A 14459-nucleotide genomic window follows, 5' to 3' on the forward strand; every position below is an offset into this window, starting at 1 on the left:
TCCAAGAGACGCGCTATGGGGACAATGTCCAGATTGAGTCTGGGTCAGAACAGGGCTCCCTCCGTGCAGCCGAGCCACAGCCCACCACCTCTCCGACCGAACACCCCTCCGCACCCACTCCTTCATCAGAACACACCCCTCCATCAGGACACACCCCTTCCTCAGAACATACCTCTCCCCCCAAACCCACTCCTTCATCAGAACACACCTCTCCACCCGATCAGACCTCTTCATCACTACGCAGCCCTCCATCGGGCCACAGCTCTCCACCCGAACACACCCCTCCATCAGAACACACCCCTCCATCTGAACACACCCCCTCTTCAGGACACACCCCTCCATCTGGACACACCCCTCCATCAGGACACACCCCTCCATCTGGACACACCCCCTCTTCGGGACACACCCCTCCATCTGGACACACCTCTCCATCAGAACACACCCCTCCATCAGGACACACCCCCTCTTCAGGACACACCCCTTGGCCTCGACCCGGCAGACGGTGGAGCCATGGCCTCCCAAACATGAAGGTATGCCTTTCCCCCAACGTTCCTTGACACCGTCTTTGTGCTGTCTGTACTGAACTGCATCTGTTCTCTAGATCTACTCCTTGGCAGAGAGAGCGTGGCGCCGGTCAACAGCAGAGCAGCCAAAGAAAGGCACGAAGAAGAGGCGTTCATCAGATGTAGGCGACAGAAGTATCAGTAGCACCTACTCAATACAGCGTCGTTCAATATAACGCTACACCAATGTGCACTAACCCCTTTTCCCCCTCTTCCCCCCTCTCCCCGCAAACCTTTCAACTCTCCCAAGGAGGATTTTCCTGGCTGGTTGCTGGAGCTCATGTTTAGCATTGAGGATGCGACAAAACATGTGCTGGTCGTTGAATATGAACATGCATAACGGGTCGTTGCTTGTTTTCTGAATTTCTTTCAACGGTGTGATGTTGTTTATCATGGGGCATTTTCACTGGGATGGTAGAGGTTTACTTTAAGCTCAATTTATTTTTGATGTCTAACTTTATTTTGGCTGAAGTCACACAGACAATCAAGTATTTTTTATTGAAGAAAACAACAAAAATGAAAGAAGCTATGATTTCTAATTAAAAGTCCTAAAAATAAAGTTGTTGCACATCAGTCTTTTTTGACATTTTTTTTAGCTGTTCCTGATTTGACACATGTTAAAAGTTAGACCCACCTTTCTGACCTGACTATTCAAACATGACTACAACAGAGCCAGGCTCTTTTTAAGTCCTATGTAATACTACACCAAAGCAACAATCAATTACTACTGGCTGTCTTCACACAAACATGTTGTGATTGCGGTGCAGGAATCCATAATGTTTGTGGTAAGGCTCTGTTAAAGGGTCATGAGGCCGTTGTTTGTGCTGTCTGAACGATAAGGTGACCCTTCACCAAATGGACTGCAGTGACCAATATGTTATTGGGTTTCTTCAGTCAACAACGTAATGATGTGACACATTCAGCCTGCATCGTCATTGCTCAACAGTCACCTGTATTAAAGGTCCCATGACATGCTACCAGGTGTGGGCTGATTAGCCGTTACAAGCCGTTTTGGAAATCTGTCCCTTATGACATCTAGGTTGACACGCCCACCTGTGATGTCATAAGGGACAGATTTCCAAAACGGCTTGTAGCGGCTAATCAGCCCACACCTGGTGGCATGTCATGGGACCTTTAAACCTGGCTTAGCTCAGGAGGTCTTGTAACCAAAAGGTGGCTAGGTCGATCCCGTGCTCCTTCTAGCTGTGAGTGTTGAGGTGTCCCAGAGCAAGACACCTCACCCTAACTGCTCCCGACGAGCTGGCTGTCGCCCTGCATGGTTGACTCTGCCGTTGATGTGCGTATGAAACGTGGAAGTCGGTTTTGACAAGTGTCTGCTAAATTCCCTAAATGTAAATGTACAGTTAATCAGTTCTTGTGGCATTGCCCGCTTATCATGAAACTTATGTAATTCTTATAAACATATATTCGTGATTTGGTACTGAATATTTTACATTGTTCACATAACATGCCAACATGGGGTGAAGTTTTGGATGTTGTCCAGTGCATAACCTCACCGGGGGGTTGTTTTGAGGTACATCACTTAATGTTCCAGAGTCAATATTGACCGCGGCCATTGTGAAACGGGTATCTACGCACTTCAAGCAAGACCGTCCACCCCAGCCACACTAGTCGGTCGAAAACATTTTACATAGGCTCAACCACCGGGTCAAAGATTAACTCGTGCGGGGGCTGGAGGGTATGTATAAATACAGCCAGTTAAGGGAAATCAATTTCAGAAGAAAAACACCATCCCAACGCACCGGCAATAGGTTGACGCTCAGCGTGGGACAAAAAGGGACAGAACTACACAAGACCAAAGAGAAACTCAAGAGAACACACCGCTGAAGCCGGGAGATGTCTGGAATACACGGGAGGTTGACAGTGGTGGTGGTGACGGTGGTGGTGGCGAGTGTGGGGTTCTTGGGGGGGCTGGCGAGCTGCTCCCCGGTGGCTGGCCCCGAGCCCATCCGCTGCTCCCCCTGCACCCCGGAGAAGCTCAGCCAGTGCCCCGCCATCGCCCCGGACTGCAGGCAGGTGCTGCGGGAGCCCGGCTGCGGCTGCTGCATGGCCTGTGCGCTGGAGACGGGCTCGTCCTGCGGGGTCCACACGGCGCACTGCGGCCTGGGTCTCCGCTGCACCGCCGGGCCCGGGGAGGCCAGGCCGCTCCACGCCCTCATCAGGGGACAGGGCGTCTGCACCCAGGAGCTGAGGACAGGTGAGGACCCCCCCCCCCCCCCCCCCCGACTCTCACACACACTCTCTCTCTGTCTCTCTCTCTCTCTGTCTCTCCCTCATTTCACTCTCTCTCTCCCTCAACTCTCTCTCTGTTTCTCTGTTTCTCTCTCTTTCTCTCTCTCTCTCTCTGTCTCTCCCTCATTTCACTCTCTCTCTCTCTCTGTTTCTCTCTCTTTCTCTCTCTCTCTCTCTCTCTGTCTCTCTCTCTCTCTCTCTCCCTCTCTCTCTCTTATGGGAAAGCTGTTCTCTGTGGTGCTGTTGGTGGGATTCAACAGCATTTTTACGGTTGTTTTTTGTGTCAATGATTCGTCTGCTGAATCAATATCTTGTCTAAGTGAACCTAGTGCACTCTTACACCTAGAGTGGTTTAAGTAAACGACGCATTTTTGGGTCCTGTTTGTATCAGTCAATTTTTATTGTTGTCTTTTTTAAGCCTGTCATTTGTAAGAAATGACTGTGATGATTGTGTATTAATCTGAGCTGTGACCCCTCCCCCTGCAGAGGACGTGGACGGCCTCCCGGACCACGGCTCCCTGCACTATCTGTTAGGGTTCAACGGCCCCCTGGAGCCCAGGGACGCAGCGGAGGCCCAGGAGACCATCAAAGCCAAGGTCAACTCCATCCTGAAGAAACTGGTGCAGCAGGTGAGACAGTTAGTAGTATTAGTAGTATTAATACTTTTACTATTACAAAGAAATTAATACTATTACAAAGAAAGCTTTAGAACTTGTTCGAGAGTCTGATGACATTTTTCATTTGATTCTTTATTAACTGCCAAAGCCATATCTCAAATCAAACATAACAAAAAACAAACAACGGAAACAAACAATTAAAACACTGAAAAAACAAATTAGCTTTGTGTGAATAAGAGAGAACGACAGAGAACAACGCGGACCAGAATCAGCCATGAATCAACCTAATGCAGACTTAATAAACAACCACATTGTGCATCCATCGTCTGTTCTAACAGTTCACTTTTGCTCTGCAGGGTCCTTGTCACATTGAACTGCACAACGCGCTGGACGGCATCGCGAGCTCCCAGCAGGCACTAGGAGACAAGTTCACAACATTCTACCTCCCCAACTGTGACAAGTACGGCTACTACAAAGCCAAGCAGGTAAGCAACGTACCACGAAGCCCTTCAGTTTCATGTTCATATTCTGCTCGTGCCGTGCCTCTCCCTAATGACTTGTGTCATTGACCCTCCCTCTCTCTTGGTTTGCCCCGCCCCCTTCCTCAGTGTGAGTCCTCCTTGACTGATCCTCCCGCTCGCTGCTGGTGCGTCTCTTCCTGGAATGGGAAGAGGATTCCGGGATCAAATGACCTGCCTACGGACTCAGAGTGCAATCAGGAGCTTACACACTGAGAGCATGGACATGGAAATACAAACGGTGTGCATGCAAACACACACGCAAACACACACACACACATGCAAGCGCTCACATGCACACACACAAATACACAAACAAACACAGACAAACAAATAGTTTATATATATTTATACTGTGGTAAACGTATGAACCTGAGCTTCAGGTAAATAGAGATGCACCATTGATACATTACAACGTACAAACAAACATATTAAATAAGTTATATAGCCGCAAAGACACCCACATTCACATAAAATGATTTTATGTGAATTCAGGAGAAAACAAATCATTTTAATTTATTGACCTAATGTATATATCGAGTCTTATTTATTCTAAATTTGTCAACGCGCACTCTCGGGACCCTGCTTGTAATTTTTAGACTTTTTAATATGTTTGCCTACTTTTTTTTTTTGTAAATAGGGCAGCACTGTATACATTTGAGTCAGCTAAATAACTCCATGGCTACAGACCACAGGTCTGCAGCACTTCCAGGCCTGTTTCAGAGGCTTCACAATCTTGAAGCCATGTGTGTTTTATTTTTTTTTCATTCGCTCATTCATTCATTCATTCAAACACGGGGCTGTGCACTGCCACCACACAACGACTCATTCATCCAACATGTTGACAGTGTTGGAATGTATCTCCATTGACATTTCCTCAACGGTATTGGAGCGGGGCTGACGGGGGAGGGAGGGGGGAGGGTGGGTGGGAGGGAGGGGGGGGGGGTGTGGATGGGTCAGGGGGTGGGCGATACTTAAAGCACCGCAAGTATGCGTGTGGTGACCAAACGCAAACATATCAGCACTCACTCAGGCCGCCGCGAGGTTTCTGCGATGACGGCTCTCTGCTGGCCTGGGTTGTCTACCTCAGCTCGCTGTTCACTGGTTCCTCTGGATCCGCCAGGCTAGGGACGGATCATCTCATGTTATTTTGCTCAGGAGTTGTACATAAAAGAGACGTTTTTATTTGTCTGTATTTATTAGAACGGTTCAGTTGTCCTTTGGTGTGTTATTGTCTGAAACTCAAGCCAGAACCGTGGCCGCTTTATCGTTTTGTTCATGTGTATATATTTTGGAGGCTGTAAATTTGTTGATATGCAATGTGCTTCAAATAAATGTAGCTGGTAACTAATGATGTTGTCTCATTGGTGTATCCACTTAACGCCTTTCTCACAGAACAGAAGACATGGCACATGCTTCAGTTTACACTGCCTTTATTAATTAAAAATAGACGTCTGAGGGTTGCAATGTACATGCACACATCGTATTAACCTGAAAGGCACTTGGCACATGTTATCACATGAAAAATCAAAACAAGAAGTTGCTGTAGCCTTTAGCACAACAGCCTAGCTTATTAAAAAACTGGAGAAATCCCCAATGTACATCGTATTGATCAAAGGAAAGAGCTCCTTGGTTTATTATTGGAATTTCTTCCTCGCAAACAAACCCCTCCTCCAAAGCTTATCTTAAGTGTCAAACAAACAAATGAACGACGGCGTAGGTAAGTCACCTGTGTACAATAGGAATGCAGGGTATAGCTTACTAGGAATGGGCTGTGTACCAACCTAGGGGCCTTGAGTCACACAAGCACAGAAATGCTCCTTCTCGAAAACATATTGCACACATAACACAAAAGATACACATACAAGTTTACACCTGCCTTGCCAGCAATCATAATCACAGAGACACAACTACACATTAACTTTCTTTCAACCAAATAAAACAAAACAAACCAAAAAACACTCAAAGTCACAAGCAAATGATTAAACATCCCAAGCGTGCACACACAAATAGTGGCACCTAATTGTGCGAAAAACAAAACAGAGGCCCATTGTCAATGCTAAGGAAAAATTTAAAAGTGTATGTGAAGACCTCAATATTTGTAATGAAAAAACCACAAACACTTAAACGGTGACTTTGTTCTGTCAGGGCGATGGCCAGCCTTGGTCTGGCCCAACAAACGAGCCAATTTCTTCAGGAGACTACAGAAAAACCCTTTCTTTGTAATCTAGTCCCCATTCTGCCTTGGTCCACTGTGCAAACAATTACCAGCAGCCATCCGTATATTGTCCAAGCTCTCTCTCTCTCGATCTCTCACTCTCTCTCTCTACAGTACTCCCCCTCCCTGCATCTCTCGGGACCTACTGGCTCTCTGAGTTAAAGTCCTGGGCATCTCCCTTCTCCTTGCCATCGAAACCTGGCAGGGGATGGCCATACTTGTCTACGCACCAACAGAAGCCTCGCTTACGGCCCTTGGACGGACGACACTGCAGGAGAGAGAGGGAGAGAGAGATAGAGAGCGAGTGAGAGGGAAGGAAAGACAGGGGGGTGGGGTGAGCCCAAGTGATGTGTGAAATATGTGCGGGGGTTGGAGGAGAGACAGGGGTGAGGGTGGTGATGGTCGGGGGGTGGTCAATTTATAAACCCAGTTAAATATTGTGCATAATGGGCAGCAGGCCGGTCTGAGGTAAGGGAGGGCAACAGAAATAGTTAAGAGGCATTAATGGGTCAGCTTGTGCAACGTTGAGCGAGACCGGCCCGTCCATTTGGGCTGTGGTATTTTTAAACACACCCACGCACACATGCACGCACGCACGCGCACACGCACACACACACACACACACACACACACACACACACACACACACACACAGACAGACATTTACAGTACGGAGACCTTCAAGGTAAACACAGAGAGACCTGGTTAAAAGATTTGCTTCCAGTCCCCCGTTTCTTCGCGAACAACTCACTGCGCGAGCCCGCCGGATCTATTTCCAGAAGCTGGTGGCCAGCACAAATCATCTGTTGCTGATTATACCCCACAGCTCTAAATGATGGGTACTACAAATGACTTGCAGAGTCTGTACGGAGCTACCCCAGGGCTGTTATTTTACTGCCAATTTGACTAAAGGTCAACGTAAAACTCTAGTAAAACATTCAGCCATTCATTTGAAGGGCCGGAGCGATGCCGGGGAGACGCCGCCGCTACCGTCGCCACCGCGGCAGACGAGCTCGCCGACCAATCCCGATGGTGGATCAGGGAGCAGGGGGGGGGGGGGGGGGGGGGTTGGCGGTCCGAGCCTATTCAGTTTTGTGTTGTTGCAGTGTCCTTCACGGGCTGATCTGTTGCAGTGAATCTCTCTCTCTCTCTCTCTCTCTCTCTCTCTCTCTCTCTCTCTCTCTCTCTCTCTCTCTCTCTCTCTCTCTCTCTCTCTCTCTCTCTCTCTCTCTCTCTCTCTCTCTCTCTCTCTCTCTCTCTCTCTCTCTCTCTCTCTCTCTCGCGTGCGTATTTATGCAATGGAACGACAGTCATGTTTGTTAGCAATGCATTCTGTGGATTTGTTTATCGCGTTTTCTCGCTGTACAGAGCGCTACACCCTGACGAGTTGCCTCAAGGCTACACTAACATCCGGCGCACGTGTTCAAGATGTACAAAAAACAAAACAAAAACATATCTCGGGATTGGGGTTGACGTCGCTTTGTGTTGTGTCCATTCCACACAAACAGACGCACACAGACATCACGGGCCAGAACGTGGCGCCGCCTGCATCACAGAGGTGCCATAAGGACACCACCAGAACATTCCGGACCTCGGGGGGGGGGGGGGGGGGGGGGGAACGTGTCCAGCTTCCATCAGGCGGGAAGCCGTTAGGTGGCAAATTTTTTTAAAAAAAAGCATCATCATTATTCTTGAAAAAAATTTCCCGTTTCTCAGCGATGGCGTGTCAAGGAGGAACTCTTAAGTGGCCCCATATGAATGCGTCAGAACCACTCAGTTATTACATGCTGGGCTGGACCGCTGCGCCAGTACTGGGGGGGGGGGGTGGGTGGAGGGGGGTGGTGGAGAGGGGGGGGGGGGTGGAGACACCCGCCGGGCTATTTCGGTGCCCGCGTCTCAAAAGTCCGGCAATTATGGGGCGAGCGCGTCGGCCACCTTGACGTCTGTCTCCCTGGGAGGGTTCCCGTTTTTTTTAAAAACTGGACGTTGTTCCAGAAGCTTCCACCACCCTCGCCTTGGGGTCTGTGCTGCAGTACGGCTCTCCAGGGCTCCTCCTCCTCCTCTCACACTGAGCCAGGAGGCTGGGGTCTACCTCACTTGGGCAGCGGTGGGGCTATGACGATGAGGCTGTAAGGACTACCAACAGGCTACACACACACACACACACACACACACACACACACACACACACACACACACACGTACGCACGCACACGCAGGAGTGGGGCTATGACGATGAGGCTGTAAGGGCTACCAACAGGCTACACACACACACACACACACACACACGTACACACGCACACGCAGGAGTGGGGCTATGACGATGAGGCTGTAAGGGCTACCAACAGGCTACACACGCACACACACACACGCACACGCAGGAGTGGGGCTATGACGATGAGGCTGTAAGGACTACCAACAGGCTACACGCGCACACACACGCACACGCGGGAGAGGGGACAGCTGCTCATCAGCCCTGGAGCGTGCCGAAAGCTATGGCTCAGGGTAGGGTATAACTGCACGGGGGTGTAAACGTCCCCAAACGTTTTTGGGGTTGGGGGTGTTGAAATAAATGAGTATAGATTATCGTAAGGCATTTAAGCACTGGTGGCTGTTGAGCTCAAATCTAGATGAACATGGGCGTTTCAGTTTGCTTGGCCTAAAATGAGTTTGGACCAATCGTGTTGCTGGGGACTGGGACCTGTAGCTGCGGGTTACATGGAATGGACCACTACTGGAAACAACCGCTGGCAGAACCACAGAAAGCACGAAGGCTGACCATTCATCAAGAAGAGGGCTGGTAACTAAAACAAGAGGATCTTCTACTCATTTTCGCATTCCCTCCGGGGCCGACAGCGAACACAAACCCGGCCAGCACTGGTAAACTAAAGTTTTGCTGTTGCTACGGGGAAGACTACAGCGTCCTGTCAGGGCAACACCGACATTAGACAAGGTTTCTGTATTAACGGTTTAAATTCAAACCAGTGTAGAAGGCCCCGGTAGCAAATACATTTGTTTTAAATCATTACTTCCGCTACTTTCTCTTCGGAAGAATATCTCACTGCGTAACTCCTCCCCTCTCACTTCCTGTCTTCCTTCCCAGGCGCCGTACAGTTTCAAAGTTTGGCTGTAGCATTGTCGTACGACGTGTGGATCTGAGATATTGTTTGTTGTTTACCTGTTTTTTCTTATAGAAACCCTTTTTGTCGCAGTTGGGTATGCGGAAGCCGCGGGGGTTCAGGATGTCGGCCGTCTTGAGGCTGATGAGAACGTTCTCCATTTCCTTCCGACACGGACCCTGACACAGGAAGACAGGAAAAGGAAGTGAACATAACCGAAAAAAACACGGAATGTTTCCAGGACATCCAAACATCTCCGGCTCTGCCCAGCACGTCCCACCACACCGCTCCAGCTCCAGAGAGAAAACATAAAAACAGTTTACCATACAGTTTTCTTTTTTATGAACGACGTTTGTGGTCATCGTTTTTTAAACTGACTAATCCGTCTGGAGCGGCGACCGCACCGCCCTGACTCAAGACGTTATTATCTTGATAATCATAGGGGATGTTTTGATTTTATTCTTTTTTTTTTTTGCACAATATTAATATACAACATCTGTATATGAACCCCGACATCACATGTCAAAAGAAGCAGAGGTTTGGGGTTACACTGAAAGCTATGAGCTGATGAGACACCTCATGCATACTTTAGATCGTGATTCACTTCGGACACATCTTGCGAAAATAACAAATATTTCACTGTGACCAAAGATCTGAACATTTTCGTGTCAATATGATGTCACTTAAACATTATTATTATATCAAATTATGGGCCGGGTTAGTCCTCCTCCTCAATAAACAGTCTGATATCCACAACAGTTTGTCGGGTGAGAGATGCGTTATTCCGACCAACTTGTGGTCGCCTGCAAGAATTTATTTTGTACCGAAATGTGAGCTATAAAACTCTCTGTGCCACAAATATGACAGGAGGATACGACGGGCATTCTCCGAGCCCACATCACTTTGCCGCTTCTGTGAGCCAAGGACTCCGAGTCACTAATCAAAGTGGCCCCGGTCAAAGACACAAAAACACACACACACACTCACAGAAACACACACACACACACAAATAAACACACACACAGGCACACGCACACACACACGCAGACAGGCACACAGAGGCACACGCACACATAGACGCACACAGGCATACAGACACACCCCCCCCCCCCCCCCCCCCCACACACACACACACACACACAGACCGGATCACACAGATGCACACACACACACATACACACAAACACACAGAAAAACACACAGGCACACACACACACACACACACACACACTCCTCCGTCCAGAGACGGTATGAAAATAGCAGTGTGTCTCTCCCCAAACAGCTAGCAGGGGCCAATCCATCACAGGGTTCCTCTAGGGCCCGGCCAGGGCCCCGGGGCGGCACGCGGACGCCTCGGGACCAAACCGGCGCGGCCGCACATTGGGGGTCAGCCACTGGGCCACCGCCGCCGTACCCCACCGCCTCACCAGTACCGTGCCCTCCTATTGGCCGGGGCGAGGGCCGGCCAACAGCATTCCGCAACGCTACCCCAAACATTTCATCACCCGCAGAGAGAGAGAGAGCATAAAAACAAAAAACATCCCAAAAAAAAAAAACATCCAACACCAAACACCAAAACAGAGAGAGAGAGGGAGAGAGAGAGAGAGGGAGAGAGAGATAGAGAGAGAGAGAGAGAGAGAGAGAGAGAGAGAGAGAGAGAGAGAGAGAGAGAGAGAGAGAGAGAGGAGAGAGAGAGAGAGAGAGAGAGAGAGAGAGAGAGAGAGAGAGAGAGAGAGAGAGAGAGAGAGAGAGAGAGAGCTGGGTGAGTAGAGAAACGGACAAAAATACCAGGTCTCAGTCCCACTCATAAGAAGTGAAGGCGCTTTGCGCGTCTGCTACTTACATACTCTGACTCCTGTCTGATCTCCCCGGAGAGGTTCTGCTGGTCGCGCTTCACGATCTCCGCCTTGGCCGAGTTGAAGAAGGGGTGAAGGGGCCTGAGACTTGGGGGTCCGGCGGGTCTGGGGGGGCTCGGCGAGCTGGGTACCCCCGCGCTGGTGAAGTTCAGCTCCACTTCCGAATTCTCCGCATTCTCTGCTGCCAGGAGGGGTTTGACGTCAGCGTTTATTCATGCGCTCATTGTTGGGTTGTTGTTCGTGCACTTTGCGTGGATGAAAGGTTTGCACGGCCAAAAAGCCATACTTGAATATGTCTTTTTATTTTTCTAAGCTCTTTCATGAATGACATCTAGTGAATTAGTTGGACGAAAGCAAGGGACTTCAGGTCATGCAGACATATAGAAACCTCTAGAAAGGTATTGGTGCTGCGTAATCATGTACATTTTCCATTGCATGCATGACAGTCAGTTGCAGTAAATTACAGTCATCTATTTCTCCATCCCTACAGCATACCCTCAAAAACATATTATGTACTGAGAAGTAGTTCATCGGAATATGAACTACTTTACACAAAAGGGATATTTGCACCAAATACGACACAAATGAGACAAATACCACAAACTTGCATAATACGTATTCATACATACATACATACATACATACATACATACATACATACATACATACATACATACATACATACATACATACATACAATCTTACTTACATAAATATACACACACACACACACACACACACACACACAAACACACACACATACATATATACCTACACTTAATATACATACATTAATTAAACCTACATAAAGAGTACAGTATGCATGTTTAATGTAGGCTATAATGTAAGGCCGACATACATATTTAAAAAACGTCTGTTTCGGGCTATGATCCATAGCTATATCGTTCCAGGGCTATTCTATCATTATGTTATAGCAAGCCTGTAGCTCTTAAGAAAGAAAAAAACGGTTTACCTGGTATTTCATTTGGCGGAGGAACAGCGCCGGTAGAAACTCTCTTGTCAGTAACGTTCGCACAAACTCCCCGTCCTTCGATCAAGGCGTGCAGGGGTTTCGTTTCCCCGGTCTGATGCTGACAGGCGAGTCCCGCGCCACATCTCCCGGTATAGAAGCCGCACGGTTGTCCGAAGCTGAGCGCGCAGGTCATGCAGCAGCCGCAGCCGGGCTCGCGGAGCCTCTCGCTGCAGTCCTTGGGCAGCGGCTTGCACAAAAGACGCGCGGCTACATCACATGGCTCGCATCTTATAAGCGGTCCCACCGCCGCCGCACCTGATCCCCGCGAAAACGCCACAAAAATAAAAGACGCGCAAAACAACAGCGAGCGTAGACAAGCATCCATTGTAGAGTTTGGTCTGTTTTTTTTCTGAGTAAGGACGGAAGGTTTCACTGCGCTGCTGCTGATACAAACTCCTTGCACTAGTGTCGTACTTTAGTGACTTCTGGTGAAGTTGGCGCTTGACTCACTCACTTAAAGCAACCGAACAAAACATCACAATATATAGACGCATTGACTTAGTCACTCCCCCAACTAGCCTGCGGATGCATGTGAATCGGTTGAACTGTGTCAGACATCAGCGAGATTCCTACTCCTTTTTAATAACTTCCTGGAGGTCCAATCAGCTATACATTTACAAAAAAATGGGGCGTTATCGATTTCTTAGCACTTGGAAAATGCTAATGAAGGGCAAAGGCTGATCTTGAACTTTGCCAGGACAATGAATGTGATGGAATATTTAGCAATGCATGTGTGTTGTTATAAGCCCAGGGCTCAATCTTCGCCTGACACGCATATGGGGTCGCGGTAAACTTCTGATAAAAAAAGTTAAATATAGTTAAGTAAATATACATTTATTTTTGGGGTAAGGGTTTGGTAGCTTGGGTTTAGGGTGAGGTTTTAGGGTTAGGGTTTTAGGGTTTGGGTTGGGGTTTGGGTAAGGTTAGGGTTTGGCTTTAGGGTTTGGCCTTAGGGTTTGGTTTCGGTTTTAGGGTTGGGGTCTGGTTCCCTGGAAAACGGTCCAAGGACAGGGGCCTGCTGTGCCTGGATGGGTCCCCAGGGACCCCCAGGCCCATGGGGGTCCGGGTTCCGGAAAAAATGATCTCAGGAGGGTCTCAGATGGGGAACGGTCCAGGACACAGCCCACTGTCCCGGGAATAGGCCCCAGGGGTCCTTAGGCTTTGGGTTCCTAAAACATGAACTTGAACGGGGGTAACATAGCTCACAGGCACGTTCCTGTGCCTACCATCACTGGATGGGCCCCCCTGGACCCCAAGAGTCACAATCCAGAAAAGGCCCCAGTATTACTTTCAAAGTAAAAGGAGGGTTTATAGCAGATGTGAAATATATTGTTTTAATTATTATTCTCTGCATTTGGGTAGTGAAAAATGGGGTTGCGTGGCATAAAAGGTTGAGAACCCCTGTTGTAGCCAACAAGATGATAGACTAACTATAAGATTGTAGTTTCATCACATCTGGATGACAAACTTGACCTCCACCAGTGGATTTAGACAGTGGCTCATGTGTGTGTCGAATCAAAATGGTATGCTGATTAGAGTAATGAAAGAATAACAAGGTATGTATTACATAATGTAAATACTTAGCAGGCCTTTTGTTACTGAGAAGATGTATTCCTTTACAGGGAGAGTGCACATCAATAGACATTTCTGTAAATGTGCCAGTGATAGCCGCACGGATGATATTCAGCTGTGGTCCCTGATATATATCAGGGTGTTTATCCTCAAATGCCTACTACTTAACATGGATCGATCGAATCAAATGTATTGCAGTGCACATTTAAAAACAACGGCTAAAGGTCTGTACAATCAAAGGATCAATAAACAACACAATAATGAATTACAAAAAGAACAAAGGGATGCAACTCACATACTGAGTTAGCAACCAAGGGTAAAAATGTGTTTTAAGAAAGGATTCAAACACAGGCAATGTGGGGGCCAGCCTGACATGCAGACGCAACCCGTTCCAGAGTTTGGCGGCTACAACTGCATTGGCACGACATCCCCGATGCTTCAACCTTGATCTGGGGACATCTAGAAGCAGCAGGTCAGCAGAACTGAGTGACCTTGATGGGCTGTATGGCTGTAAAAAGGTCAGAGAGCTGGGACGGAGCTAGCCCATTCAATGCTTTTTAGACAAACAATAACATCTTAAAATCAATCCTAAAAGGTACAGGGAGCCAGTGAAGGAAGGCCGGTAGGGGGGTGATGTATTGTTAGAAGGTGAGCTGCAGCATTATAAAGCAGCAAGCGTGAGAGGGAAGGCCTTAACACCAGAATCAAGG

The 14459-nt window shown here is 48.2% G+C and overlaps 2 protein-coding genes across 5 annotated transcripts; one reads left to right on the forward strand and one right to left on the reverse strand.

The window, feature by feature from the left end:
* Positions 1 to 2420: 2420 nt before the first annotated feature.
* igfbp1b (insulin-like growth factor binding protein 1b) lies at positions 2421 to 4167 on the forward strand (the record flags this gene model as incomplete). Its single annotated transcript, XM_079750196.1, has 4 exons — positions 2421 to 2781; positions 3303 to 3445; positions 3790 to 3918; positions 4042 to 4167. 4 exons carry the CDS (start codon positions 2421 to 2423, stop codon positions 4165 to 4167), a joined length of 759 nt encoding a protein of 252 aa, XP_079606322.1.
* Positions 3952 to 12536, reverse strand: LOC307085409 (insulin-like growth factor-binding protein 3). 4 transcript variants are annotated; one of them, XM_079750193.1, is made up of 5 exons: positions 12118 to 12536; positions 11132 to 11322; positions 9348 to 9467; positions 4981 to 5075; positions 3952 to 4091 (listed from the first exon to the last, which is right to left on the reverse strand). In XM_079750193.1, exons 1-5 carry the CDS (start codon positions 12500 to 12502, stop codon positions 3983 to 3985), a joined length of 900 nt encoding a protein of 299 aa, XP_079606319.1. In that variant the 5' UTR covers positions 12503 to 12536; the 3' UTR covers positions 3952 to 3982. The 4 variants fall into 4 exon arrangements, with proteins under 4 accessions (XP_079606319.1, XP_079606318.1, XP_079606321.1 ...); XM_079750192.1 differs by having other exon boundaries at positions 11132 to 11325; XM_079750195.1 differs by having other exon boundaries at positions 4063 to 4163; positions 11132 to 11325.
* Between the last annotated feature and the right edge of the window lie 1923 nt (positions 12537 to 14459).

The sequence above is a fragment of the Pollachius pollachius genome (assembly GCF_949987615.1).
Source record: "Pollachius pollachius genome assembly, chromosome: 14".
NCBI classification, from domain to species: domain Eukaryota; kingdom Metazoa; phylum Chordata; class Actinopteri; order Gadiformes; family Gadidae; genus Pollachius; species Pollachius pollachius.